General features: G+C 49.2%; 1 protein-coding gene across 4 annotated transcripts in view; it reads left to right on the forward strand.

Moving 5' to 3' along the window:
* Positions 1–12,036, forward strand: part of KIAA1671 (KIAA1671 ortholog) — a 245,469-nt gene that overhangs the window by 91,368 nt on the left and 142,065 nt on the right. For all 4 annotated transcript variants that reach the window (XM_055105446.2, XM_055105445.2, XM_055105444.2 and 1 more), the window contains one exon: positions 6,230–6,364. In XM_055105446.2, coding sequence (XP_054961421.2) covers positions 6,230–6,364 — 135 coding nt within the window. The remainder of the gene's footprint in view (positions 1–6,229; positions 6,365–12,036) is intronic.

The following is a 12,036-nucleotide window of genomic DNA, read 5'->3' on the forward strand; positions in this document are numbered from 1 at the left end:
TTGATTTTTGGCATATACTTGAGTGTTGGGCAGAGTGCTGACACTACCTACTGCTGTGTGATCATCTTCCTGTACAGATGAGGGGGGGAAAAGAACAGAGGCTCAGAGAGGTGAAATAACTTGTCCCAGGTCACACAGCAGTAAGTAACAAAACTGGTATTTGAACCCAAATCTGGCCTTAATTACCCAACTGGGCCATATTCTAGGAGACCATTCTGGTGAAGAACCATGAAGGTGGGGAAGAAATCTGAGGCATAAGGACCACCCTTTGGAAGCTTCTGATCTCTGTGGGGAGATGGGCCATTGTGATCCAAGACTGGGGAGTGATGGGGTGCAGAGGGAGGCACTGGAGAGGTGGCCCAAGGTGTCCTGGAGGAGTCGGTGGTCTCAGCCCAAGCTTGAGGGATGGCCATGCTTTTGGGTGGGCTGATGAGGGGAGGTGAGGGCATTCTCAGCAGGGCACAGCATGGACAAAGGTTTGGAGGTGGGAAGAGCGTAGAATGTTGTGGGGGACATGTGGAAACGGACTTAGCACCGCCCTGTGTGATGCGGCATCAGCAAATCAGGCCACAGATTCCTCCTTTGCCACTTGCAGCTGAGTGATACAGGGCAAAACCTTTCACCTCCCTGCACCCGAGTTTTCTTGTCTGTAAAAGGGACTAGGTGGCCAGTCTGGAAGTGGATGCTGCAGAAAGGAAACACTAGGATACAGTCAGTAATGATCATGCGGTGAGGATTTGCCTTCAGTTAAGAGTGGGTAAGTGATGGAGTCAGGCTTTGAACCCATGTCTGTTCCCAAGAGGCCAAGCTCTCCAACCACCATGTGCAGGATCACGCAGACTTGGCATCTGAATCTCCACGCTGCTACTTGCCTGCTGTGTGTAAAGCAGCCTCTTGGCCTCTCCTGGCCTCAGTTGCCATGCCAGAGTTAACAGGGATTCCTGCCCCAAAGCACTGTTATTAGACTGAATTGAAATAAAGCACCGAACTTGGGCCATCCCCGTGTGCTTCCTGAGAAGGGTTTCATCTGTCCCTACCTGCAGGCTGATATTGTGGTAACAGTGGAAGAAGGAAGAGGCCGAGGAAATGCGACACTTATGTTTGCCAGCATCTTGCTCAGGGCCCGCTGGTGGTGGGGGAGTCGGGATGTTGTGGAGCGGGGATCCTGGGCTCAGCTCTGTCCTGCAGCCCAGCCTTGGATGCCTGCCTGGAGCACGCAGGCCCCAGCAGTGCTGGTTGTCAGGGGATCTGTTTTCTTACCACGGGATTGGGAAGCCTTGGACCAGCTTCCCGTTTCTCTCTTGTCTCCTGCCAAAAGATCTTTGGTTCTTTGATCTTAAAAAAAAATAAAAACACACCAATACAGAAGGAAAAAATGTTGGTTGTTAAAATTTTGAAGCTTACAGGGGTATAGAAAATAAAAGGTGAGTGTTCCCCCAGAGGCAGCCACCATTACAGTTGTTTATGTCCTTTCGGACTTTCCTATATTGACAGTCACTTATCAATCATATATATATGCATAATTGTCATGCTTTTCATATTGCAGTAGTAGCGAATGCTTGCGTAAAATGTGAAATACTGGCTGGGCACGGTGGCTCATGCTTGTAATCCCAGCACTTTGGGAGGCCGAGGCGGGCGGATCACGAGGTCAGGAGATTGAGACCATCCACCATCCTGGCTAACACGGTGAAACCCTGTCTCTACTAAAACTACAAAAAAATTAGCCGGGTACAGAGGCAGGCACCTGTAGTCCCAGCTACTCGGGAGGCTGAGGCAGGAGTATGGCGTGAACCCGGGAGGCAGAGCTTTCAGTGAGCCAAGATCACGCCACTGCACTCCAGCCTGGGCGACAGAGAGAGACTCCGTCTCAAAGAAAAAAAAAAAAAATTGAAATACTATAGAAAGACGGTGTAGAGAGAAAATCTCCTTTAAATATTGAGCGTGGTGCATAAACTGGGGAACACCCCTCTAGGCCCATTAGTGGTTTTTAACTGTGGGCAATTTTGCCCCTGGGGCACATTTGGCAGTGTCTGGAGACATATTTTGTTGTTGTCACACCCTGGGAAGAGGTTGCTATTAGCGTCTCATGGGTAGAAGCCAAGCATGCTGCCCAACATCCTACAAGGCACAAGACAGCCCCCACTGCAAAGAATGCTCCAGCCCCAAGTGTTTGCAGTTTGTAGGTTGAGGAACCCTGGTCTAGACACAGACATAGATAAAGGTAAATGCATAGACTTAGATATAGGTAAATACATAAGCTTTCTATGGAAAACTACAACAGTCTATAGAAAATCTTGTGGCTTACTTTTTTTTTTTGAGATGGGAGTTTTGCTCTTGTGGCCCAGGCTGGAGTGCAGTGGCACGATCTTGGCTCACTGCAACCCCCGCCTTCCGGGTTCAAGTGATTCTCCTGCCTCAGCCTCCTGAGTAGCTGGGACTACAGGTGCACACCACCATTCCTGGCTAATTTTTTTGTATTTTTAGTAGAGATGGGGTTTCACCATGTTAACCAGGCTGGTTTTGAACTCCTGGCCTCAAGCAATCTACCTGTCTTGGCCTCCCAAACTGCTAGAATTACAGGCGTGAGCCACCGCACCCGGCCTCCCCTTCCTCTTTTTAATGGTTGCTAAGTATTGTATTATGTGACTGAGCCCAATCTGTTTTAACCTAGACCCTCATTGATGGGTATTTGGGTGGATTTGAATTTTTGTGTGTGTTAGAAACAGGGTTGTGCCGGGTGCAGTGGCTCACATCTGTAATCCCAACACTTTGGGAGGCCGAGGCTGGCAGATCACTTGAGGTCAGGAGTTTGAGACCAGCCTGGCCAACATGGTGAAACTCCATCTCTACTAAAAATACAAAAATTAGCCGGGCTTGGTGGCGGGTGCCTGTAGACCCAGCTACTCAGGAGGCTGAGGCAGGAGAATCGCTTGAACCCAGGAAGCGGAGATTGTAGTGAGCAGAGATCGTGCCACTGCACTCCAGCTTGGGCAACAGAGCGAGACTCTGTCTCAAGAGAAAAAAAAAGAAGAAGAAAAAGAAACAAGGTTGGTTCCTTGGGTGAGGGTTTCTTGATTTACAGCCCAAAAGGGTGTGATCGTAATTAAAGTGATCCCTTCCTCTCTCCATCCCTTCCTCTCTTTTTCTCTGTTCTTCACTTAACAGACATTTATAGAAACTGTTTCCCAGATCCAACAGTATTTCATTTATTTAAATTATTTATTTTAGTTTTTTTTTTTTTTTTTTTTGAGACGGAGTCTCGCTCTGTCGCCCAGGCTGGAGTGCAGTGGCGCGATCTCGGCTCACTGCAAGCTCCGCCTCCCGGGTTCACGCCATTCTCCTGCCTCAGCCTCCCGAGTAGCTGGGACTACAGGCGCCCGCTACTACGCCCGGCTAATTTTTTGTATTTTTAGTAGAGACGAGGTTTCACCGTGTTAGCCAGGATGGTCTCGATCTCCTGACCTCGTGATCCGCCCGCCTCGGCCTCCCAAAGTGCTGGGATTACAGGCGTGAGCCACCGCGCCCGGCCTATTTTAGTTTTAAGAGAGAGACGATTTCACATGGCTCCACTCCAAAAATACTTAAAAAACATTCCCCTGATACCTGCCATGCTTACATTTCTTCCACCCGGTAATCACTTTTATTCCTTTTTTTAAATTCCTTTTTTTTCTTTTGAGGCTTCTTTATGAAAATACAAGCACATAGAAATACATATTTTTATTTTTGCTTCACTTTTCCATAATAAAGAGCACTTTCTCTAAGTGGTTGAAACTTTGGTTGCCTATGGGAGTAACACAGGGAATCCTAAAAGATATCAATGACTGGGCCTCTCTCCAGGCCAGTTAGGTCAGAATCTCTGGGGTAGGACCTGCCTTTGTTAGTTATGAAGGCTCCCCAGGGGAATCTTGGGTTGAGGATCTCTGTTGAACCCACAGATTTTCTACCTTTCTGTTTTTCATATAATGTGTCTTGAGAGTTTTTTTTTTTGAGCCAGCGTCTCTTGTCACTCAGGCTGGAGTGTAGTAGCGAGATCATGGCTCACTGCGGCCTCAACCTCCTGGGCTCGAGCAGTCCTCCCACCTCAGCCTCCCAAGCAGCTGGGACTACAAGCACATGCCACCACACCTGGCTAATTTTTTTTCCTTTCTTTTCTTTTCTTTTTTTTGAGACAGAGTCTTGCTCTGTCGCCCAGGCTGGAGTGCAGTGGCATGATCTCGGCTCACTGCAACCTCCACCTCCTGGATTCAAGCAATTCGCCTGCCTCAGCCTCCCGAATTGCAAGGATTACAGGCATGTGCCACCTTGCCCAGCTGATTTTTATATTTTTAGTAGAAATGGGGTTTCACCGTGTTGCCCAGGCTGGTCTTGAACTCCTGACCTCAAGTGATCAACCTGCCTTGGCCTCCCAAAGTGCTAGGATTACAGGCGTGAGCCGCCACCCCCACCATGCCTGGCCTCTTTTCCTTTTTTTTTTTTTTTTTTTTTTTGAGATGGATGGAGTCTCACTCTATTGCCCAGGCTGGAGTGCAGTGGTGTGATCTCGGCTCACTGCAATCTCCACCTCCCGGGTTCAAGCAATTCTCCTGCCTCAGCCTTCCAAGTAGCTGGGATTACAGGCGCTCGCCACCACGCCTGGCTAATTTTCGTATTTTTAGTAGAGACGGGGTTTCACCATGTTGGCCAGGCCGGTCTCAAACTCCTGACCTCAGGTGATCCACCTGCGTCGGCCTCCCAAAGTGCTGGGATTACAGGCATGAGCTACTGTGCCTGGCCTTCCCTTTCTTAATGGTACCCTTTAAAGCACAAAAGTTTTTAATTTTGAAGAAGTCTATTTTATTTATTGTTCTTTTGTTGTTTATGCCTTTGGTATCATATTTAAGAAATCACTGCCTAAGCCTAGCTCTTGAAGATTTACACCTATATTTTCTTCTAAGAGTTTTCTAGCTTTAGCTCTTACATTTAGGTCTTTGATCTATTTCAAGTTGATTTTGGTATATAGGATGTCAGATTTGCAGCATGTTTTGCAGGTAGAGTCTCAGCTTTGCTGATGCGGTGGAGAAAAGTGGGAGAGAATGGGGAGGAGAATGGAGGGCAACCTGAAGGTCTTGGCCTCCCCAGCTGGGGGATGGATGGGCAAGGTGTGGGAGGAGCAACCGTGGAGAGATGGAATCAAGACGCATGTTTTGAGCACGTGGATCTGAGATGAGTGTGAGCTTCCAAGAGATGTTGAGTGAGCAGTGGGATCTCCGAGTCTGGAGTTCCAACACTGAGAAACAGAATTGGCAGGCATCTGGGTGTAGATGGGATTTATTTAAAGCCATGGGGGGCGTGAAGAGAGATCCCAGAGGGAATGATGTAGCAAAAGGAGAAAAGGCTCTGCGGCTGGCCTGGGACATGTGGGGACACTGATCAAAAAGAGCCAGGGGGTTAGGAGGAAAACCAGAGGGTCTCTGAAGGCATCCAGAAAAGAGGCTGTCAGGGAAGGGATTAGAAATCCAGTCTTCCTCTTCCTGGTGCTGTGTGTTCTTAAGCAGCTCCCTCCCATCTCTGGGCCTTTGTTTCCTTGTCCACGCAGGGAGAGTGTGAAGCATATAAAATATGCATCCTGGAGTCCTGGCCTGTGAATGTTTCCCCTATATATAACTAAGTGGAAAAAAACAGCAGGATTCCAAGTAGATGTACTGGAGGTGCTGTGCTTTTCATGCACCGTTTCTCTGTGTCTATGCATGTGTGTTTGGGTGCATAAAGAGATGATTAAAATAAGGTCACCAAGAATGACCACTGGCAGTGATGAGGTCAGCCAGCATTTATGGAGGGCTCCCCAGGTGCCAGGGATGGAGGAGGCTAGGGTAAGCCAAGCCAGGTGCCCAGGACTTGTGCACATCTGCCCCCTGGTGGCTATACTGCCTCATGTACATTCCATGTGCTGTTTCTTAGCGCCTAGAAGCTGGGTTCTGTTATCATGGGGTTCCTTTCCCAGATAGTTGAGGCTCAGAGAGGTTGAGGCACCCACCTGAGGTCACACAGTTATTAAATGGCTGAGGCTGGGCCACTGGAACCCAGAGCTACCGCCCTACATGTTACCTCTGATCATTAAGGTGGGGGATTTCTGGGGTTTAATTTTCTTCTTTGCCCTTTTTGGTACAGAATGGACTCTTGGCATAATATATTTTTTCCTGTAAATGAGAAGGCTCCCAGTAAAGTCCTTTTCTTGTGCTCTGTGTCTCAGGTGCTGCCTCGGGACCTGGAGAAGGAGGATGCCCCCCAGGAGAAGGAGCGACCGCTCCAGCAGGTGTCCCCTGTGGCCTCGGTTCCCTGGAGAAGCCACAGCTTCTGCAAAGACAGGAGGAGTGGGCCCTTTGTGGTGAGTGATGCAACATGGCTGGAGAGGATTGCACAGGGGTGCTGGTTGCTGGACACTGCTGTGAATGTGGTTGTTGGAGCATCTGGACGGCCCAGGGCCCTGATGGGGTTGAGGGTAGCAGGCAACTGTCCAGGAATCTGGTGTCACCTGACTAGCTGTGTCGTGGTTCTTGATGTGGAGGGTGTTTGGTGGCTCTGCTGGGGAAACCTTCTTCCTCTTGAGTTTCCAGCCCAGCACTACCTGGCGTGGAGTGGTTAAGGGAACATAGACTGGTGTTGGAAAGTCCTGGGTTCCAATCCCAGCACGGTCTCCTGTCAACCTCTTTGAGATTTTGAGCAATTTACTTAATTTTGCTGCACTTCAGTTTCTTCACCTGGAAAACAGGATCTTGATTCCTATTTCTCTAGCTGTGTTGCGAGGATGGAATAAAAGTGTGTGTGTGGCCCAGCACGTCATAACACATTTAGGAACTGACAGTTATGGTGATAACAGGAGGCAGCAGAAAGCTGGTTCCAGAGCCAGATTGCCTGGGTTCAAGTCCCGGATCTGCATACATTCACGTGTGACCTTGGGCTGGCCTCTGGCTTCAGTTTCCTCATCTGTAGAATGGGGATAATAATAGTATCTACTTTATAGGGCTGATGTGGGGCTCAGATGAGAGAATGCATGAAGTGCTTAGCATGCTTCTGGGTACATAGCAAACAATAAGTTTCATCGTCACATAATTATTACTCTTGCTGTTACTGGTACGACTGTCCTTGTTTTCAAGTCTCCCTCTGGCTCTTGCTTATCTCTGTGTCCTTGTGCCCTCTTCCCCCTCATCCTGTTTCCTTACTTGTGAAAGGAGGTGAGTACACACTGAGCAGGCCCCAGGGGCAGCTGTCCCCTTCAGAGCCTCAGTGTGCCCACATGGGTTCCAGGGCTTCGCCACCTCCAATGAGTTTCTTTTCGGACTTTAGTTCCATACTGTTTGGAGTTTTGCACTTGCTCGTGAAGCCCCTTTCCGGCCCAGGTCCTATACAGGGGCATCGAAGACAGGGCTCCTAAGGCAGCGACACTTCTGCCCACAAAGGCCTCTTTGGTTGCTGAGCTCCATAAGCTTCAGGGAAACCTGGGCCTGGTCTCACGTTTTGGAGACATATGATTTTGCGCTGAAGCTCCATTGAGAGTCCATCCCTTCCAGTTTTATGGCCACAGGCAAGAAACTTTGCTTTCCTGAACCTCAGTTTCCATTTCTGTAAAATGGGGGTGAAGAAGATACCCTGGCATGGTTTGTGCTAGGAGTGATGCAGAACAGCCACAACGTGAGCCCGACTGTGGGGCTGAGGGAGACGGGCCGGGGAGGAACTCAGATCCCAGCTAGGTGTTTACTGAGCAGCCCAGGAATTTTCCTCGAGGATCCAGATCCTAGCCAAAGATTCACACACATTTGAAACCTGCCTGGATTTTTTGATAAACATTCCCTTCCATTGACTTCTTTCTCAGCTATTTCTCCAGTCCCTCTCAGATAGCTCTGACTTACTTATCTGATTGTACTTGAACTTTTGTGTGTGTGTGTGTGTATGTGTGTGTGTGTGAAGACAAAGGTGATGGGGAGAGAAGCATTTTAAACCTGTCTTTTTAGAGTCTCTGCTTGCTGGCATCCTCCTTGGCCGTCCGGCTCCTCCTCTTTCACTCTCTGTCATTGAAGAGCTTTTGTCCTTGGAGTCCTCGGGCAGCTTGCCTTGGCTCTTTCCTTCTGGCCTCTGAGGCCCCTGCTCCACTCTTGCCTGCTTGATTTCCTCTCCTCAGAGGTAGGTGGGTGGAGGGACTTAGCATGAACCGGAGAGTGCTGGGGCCTCAGACCTCATTTCCCTGCTTTTGGGACTCATACCTGCAATTCTGGGGAGTGGCCACAAGGAGGAGGTGGTGTTCAGCTCCTATCCTGGTGCCTCCAACAGCCCATCCCAGAGGGACCTTTTAGTACTGGGCTCTGGAGGCTGAAAGAAGTGGCTTTAAGTTCCAACTCTGCCACTGTGTGACCTTGGGCAAGTGACTTCATGGACCTCACTAAATATCAGTTTTTTCTTCTGTAAGATAAGGATAGTTCTCTATGACCTCAAGAGTATTTTCGTGAGTAGTAAGTGAGATCACCCAGCACATAGTAAATTCTCAATGTCTCAACTGCAGTGGTAGCTTTTCCTTCTTTCTCCCTCTTCCCTTCCTCCTTTCCTGATCCTTTCCATCTCTTCTACTTTCCCTTCCCTTTCTCATCCTCCTCCTCCCCTTCCTCTCCTCTGCTTTTTTTCTCACCTGTCCAATTCTCTTTTTATAAAAGGGGAAAGTGAAGCCAGGAGAGAGGACCTGACTTAACCAGGGTGACCCAGCAGAGGAGGACTGGGGTCCTGAGCCCCTGGTGGCTGTCCCTGCTCCTCTGGAAATTGGTCATACATGCATTTTGTGTCTCATGAGGTGTTTGAAGGGATTCATTGTGTCTGCTATGATTCCCATCATTGCTTTGATGAATGACTTTGTGCCGTTATTTTCCCATTTAAGTTCATGTTCATCTTCATTTTTTGAGCTTCTCAGGCCTTGCCAATTCCTACTTCAGCCTCATATTAGAGACCATGAATCCTATTTTGCAGAGCAGGAAAGTGAGGCTCAGAGTGGTTCAGCCCCTTGCCCAAGGCCACACAGCAGCTGGGGGAGCTGGAATGGAAACAGGGCCTATCTCGCTGCAGCCTTGGCCCCAGGCCCTTCCCGCCATGGGCCTGTGCTTTTGGCCTATGGCCAACCCCTGCCAGCCCCTGCCAGCTCCTCTCTCCCCTGGGCCTGCAGCACTCCGTGCATTAGCTACATGAGGAAACAAGACACCCTGAGCCCTGGGACTCCTCCTGGAGCTGAGAATGTGATATTTGCTCACCCCGGGGTTGGCCATCAGCTGCTGTGCTGCTGCAGTCTTGCAGAGGGTGCCTGGGACCTGCCAGGCTAATGCCCTGCTGATTTGCATAGCCCTGCCCATGGTTGCTGAACTACAGACCCTGCCACTTGCTAGAGGCCTTGAGCAAGTGAGTTTACCACTCAGGGCCTCACTTTTCCTCCTCTATAAAGTGGATAGTGATAGCAATAACAAAGCCTAACACTTACTATCGTTACATGTCGTGTAGATACTGCTATTATTTCCAATTCACAGATGGGCAAACTGAGGCTCAGAGCCATTAAGTGTCTCTTCCAAGTTCTGGGTCTGCAGTCCATGCTCTTGAGTGTCTGCTGAACTTTCCACTCGTCTTATGTGGTAGCCCGGTGGGAGGACAGAGCCCAAATGAGATGATGCTTACAAAGCTCTTAGCACAGTGCCTGACACCGAGAAATGGCTTCACAAATCATAGCAGCTATTATTATTATTATTATTTGAGATGGAGTCTCACTCTGCCGCCCAGGCTGGAGTGCAGTGGCACAATCTCGATTCACTGCAGCCTCTGCCTCCCGGGTTCAAGTGATTCTCGTGCCTCAGCCTGCTGAGTAGCTGGGACTACAGGCGTGCACCACCACACCAGGCTAATTTTTGTATTTTTAGTAGAGATAGGTTTTGCCATGTTGGCCAGGCTGGTCTCAAACACCTGACCTCAAGTTTTCCACCAGCCTTGGTTTCCCAAAGTGCTGAGATGACAGGTGTGAGCCACTGCACCCGGCTTATTATTATTTTATTATTATTTGCTGCCAGGTTTTTTTTCTACGCTCTCCCAAAGAGCTGATGGGAAAGACAAACATCCATAGCCTTAGAAGTTTTTCTGCAGTTGAGGAGACAGGCCCAGTGTAGGGAAGTGTCTTGTGTATGGTCCTGTGGCCTCCAGAGGCAGAGCTGGGGCTGCAGTTCATCTTTGTGACTCCTTGGCCAGTGCTCTGTTTCTCCCCATCTCTCTTGTTCCTTTCAGGGTTCCCCTCAGGACCTCAAGTCCACATGGCGAATCCAAGTCCTGTATCAGGCTTCCTCCCTCTCCTCTTTTCCCCAGGAGGTGAGCTTTGGTCTGCATTTTCACAGGGACCATAAAACACAGTGACTCAGTTGTGGACTGTGACCTCGAGTCACAGTTTACCCTGGAGGCCCATCTTGTGACGATGAAGTCAGAGATTCATCAGCTGGGAGGCTTCCCTGCAATGGGCCAGCGGGAGGGCCTCTGGTAGTCTCTAGAATTTTCTCCCAATCCCCGAAACCTATTGGTTAGCATATGCTGGCTCATTTGGTTCTTGAGTTTTATTTCTTTTTGGGCCTACTATGCGCCAGGCCCTGCATGATGGGGCCTGGAGATTTTCTCCGTCAGCCTCCTGGAGTTCACAGCCCAGGGGTCTGAAAATGACCTGGGAGGGTCCAGTTAGGTGCAGGAAGTAGGAGGGGAGACATTTGGGACTGAGAACTCACACAGGCAAAGGGGGGTGCTTGGAGGACCAGTTGGGCTGAGGTAGAGTGTTTAGGGATTTTGGTCCTTTTTTTGACAAATATTTGTCTGCATGTGGTAAGTGCTATGCTGGGCAGTGGGCTACAGTTATGACTAAGGCATAGACAATTAAGAAGGTAGGTAAATAGGCCAGGCACAGTGGCTCACGCCTATAATTCCAGCAGTTGGGGAGGCCTAGGCAGGCGATTCGCCTGACTCAGGAGTTCCAGACCAGCCTGGGCAACATGGTGAAACCCTGTTTCTACTAAAATACAAAAAAAAAAAAAAAAAAAAAGAAGAATTAGACTGACGTGGTGTTGCGTGCCTGTAATCTCAGCTACTCAGGAAGCTGAGGGGCAGGAGAATCACTTGATCCCAGCTACTCAGGAGGCTGAGGCAGGAAAATCTCTTGAACTCGGGAGGCGGAGGTTTTAGTGAGCTGAGTTCTCGCCACTGCACTCCAGTGTGGGTAACAGAGTGAGACTCCATCTCAAAAAAAAAGAAGGTAGGTAAATAATTGCAGTGGGTTCTAATAGCTAATTTTCTTTTTTTTTCTTAAACAACAGAAATTTACTTTCTCACAGATACACAGGCTAGAAGTCCAAGATGAAGGAGCTGGCAAGGCTGGCTTCTAATGAGGCTTCTCTCCGTGGCTGACAGTTGTGTCCTTCATTTGTCTTTGCGTAGCCTCTTCTGTGTATGCAGGGTGGGAGGTGGGGGATAGGTAGATGTCTCTGGTCTCTCTTCCTCTTCGTTTGCCAGTTTATTACAAAAGATAAGCTGTAGAAGCAGAGATGCGTAGGGTGAGGTATGGGGGAGGGAGTGCAGAGCTTCCATGCCCTCCCTGGGCATGCCACCCTCCAGAAACCTCCCTGTGTTCAGGTATCCGGAAGCTCCCTAATAGCTACTGTTTATTGAACATTTACTATATGCCAGGCATCATGTCATGTGCTTTAATTTAATTTAAATTTGTGTAAAGTCTCCCTGGAGGAGGGAGGGGGTGTCTCCACTTGGGGAGGGCTAGCTGAGAAGCAGGAGTTCGAGACCAAAGAGTCTGAGTTCTAAGTCTTGAAGGCTGAGCAGGTGTTTGCCAGGTAACTATGGTCTGGGGAACAGTGGTTTGCCCCTGATCGAGGGAACAGCATGGGCAGAGGTTTAGAGGCGTGAAATTGTGCTCTATACAACGGACGTCATCTGGGGTCCTTTAAACCTGACTTCCACGTGACCCTCCTGGACACCCGCAGTGTTTGGTTTAAC

The sequence above is a fragment of the Pan paniscus genome, chromosome 23 (genome assembly GCF_029289425.2).
Source record: "Pan paniscus chromosome 23, NHGRI_mPanPan1-v2.0_pri, whole genome shotgun sequence".
Lineage (NCBI taxonomy): Eukaryota > Metazoa > Chordata > Mammalia > Primates > Hominidae > Pan > Pan paniscus.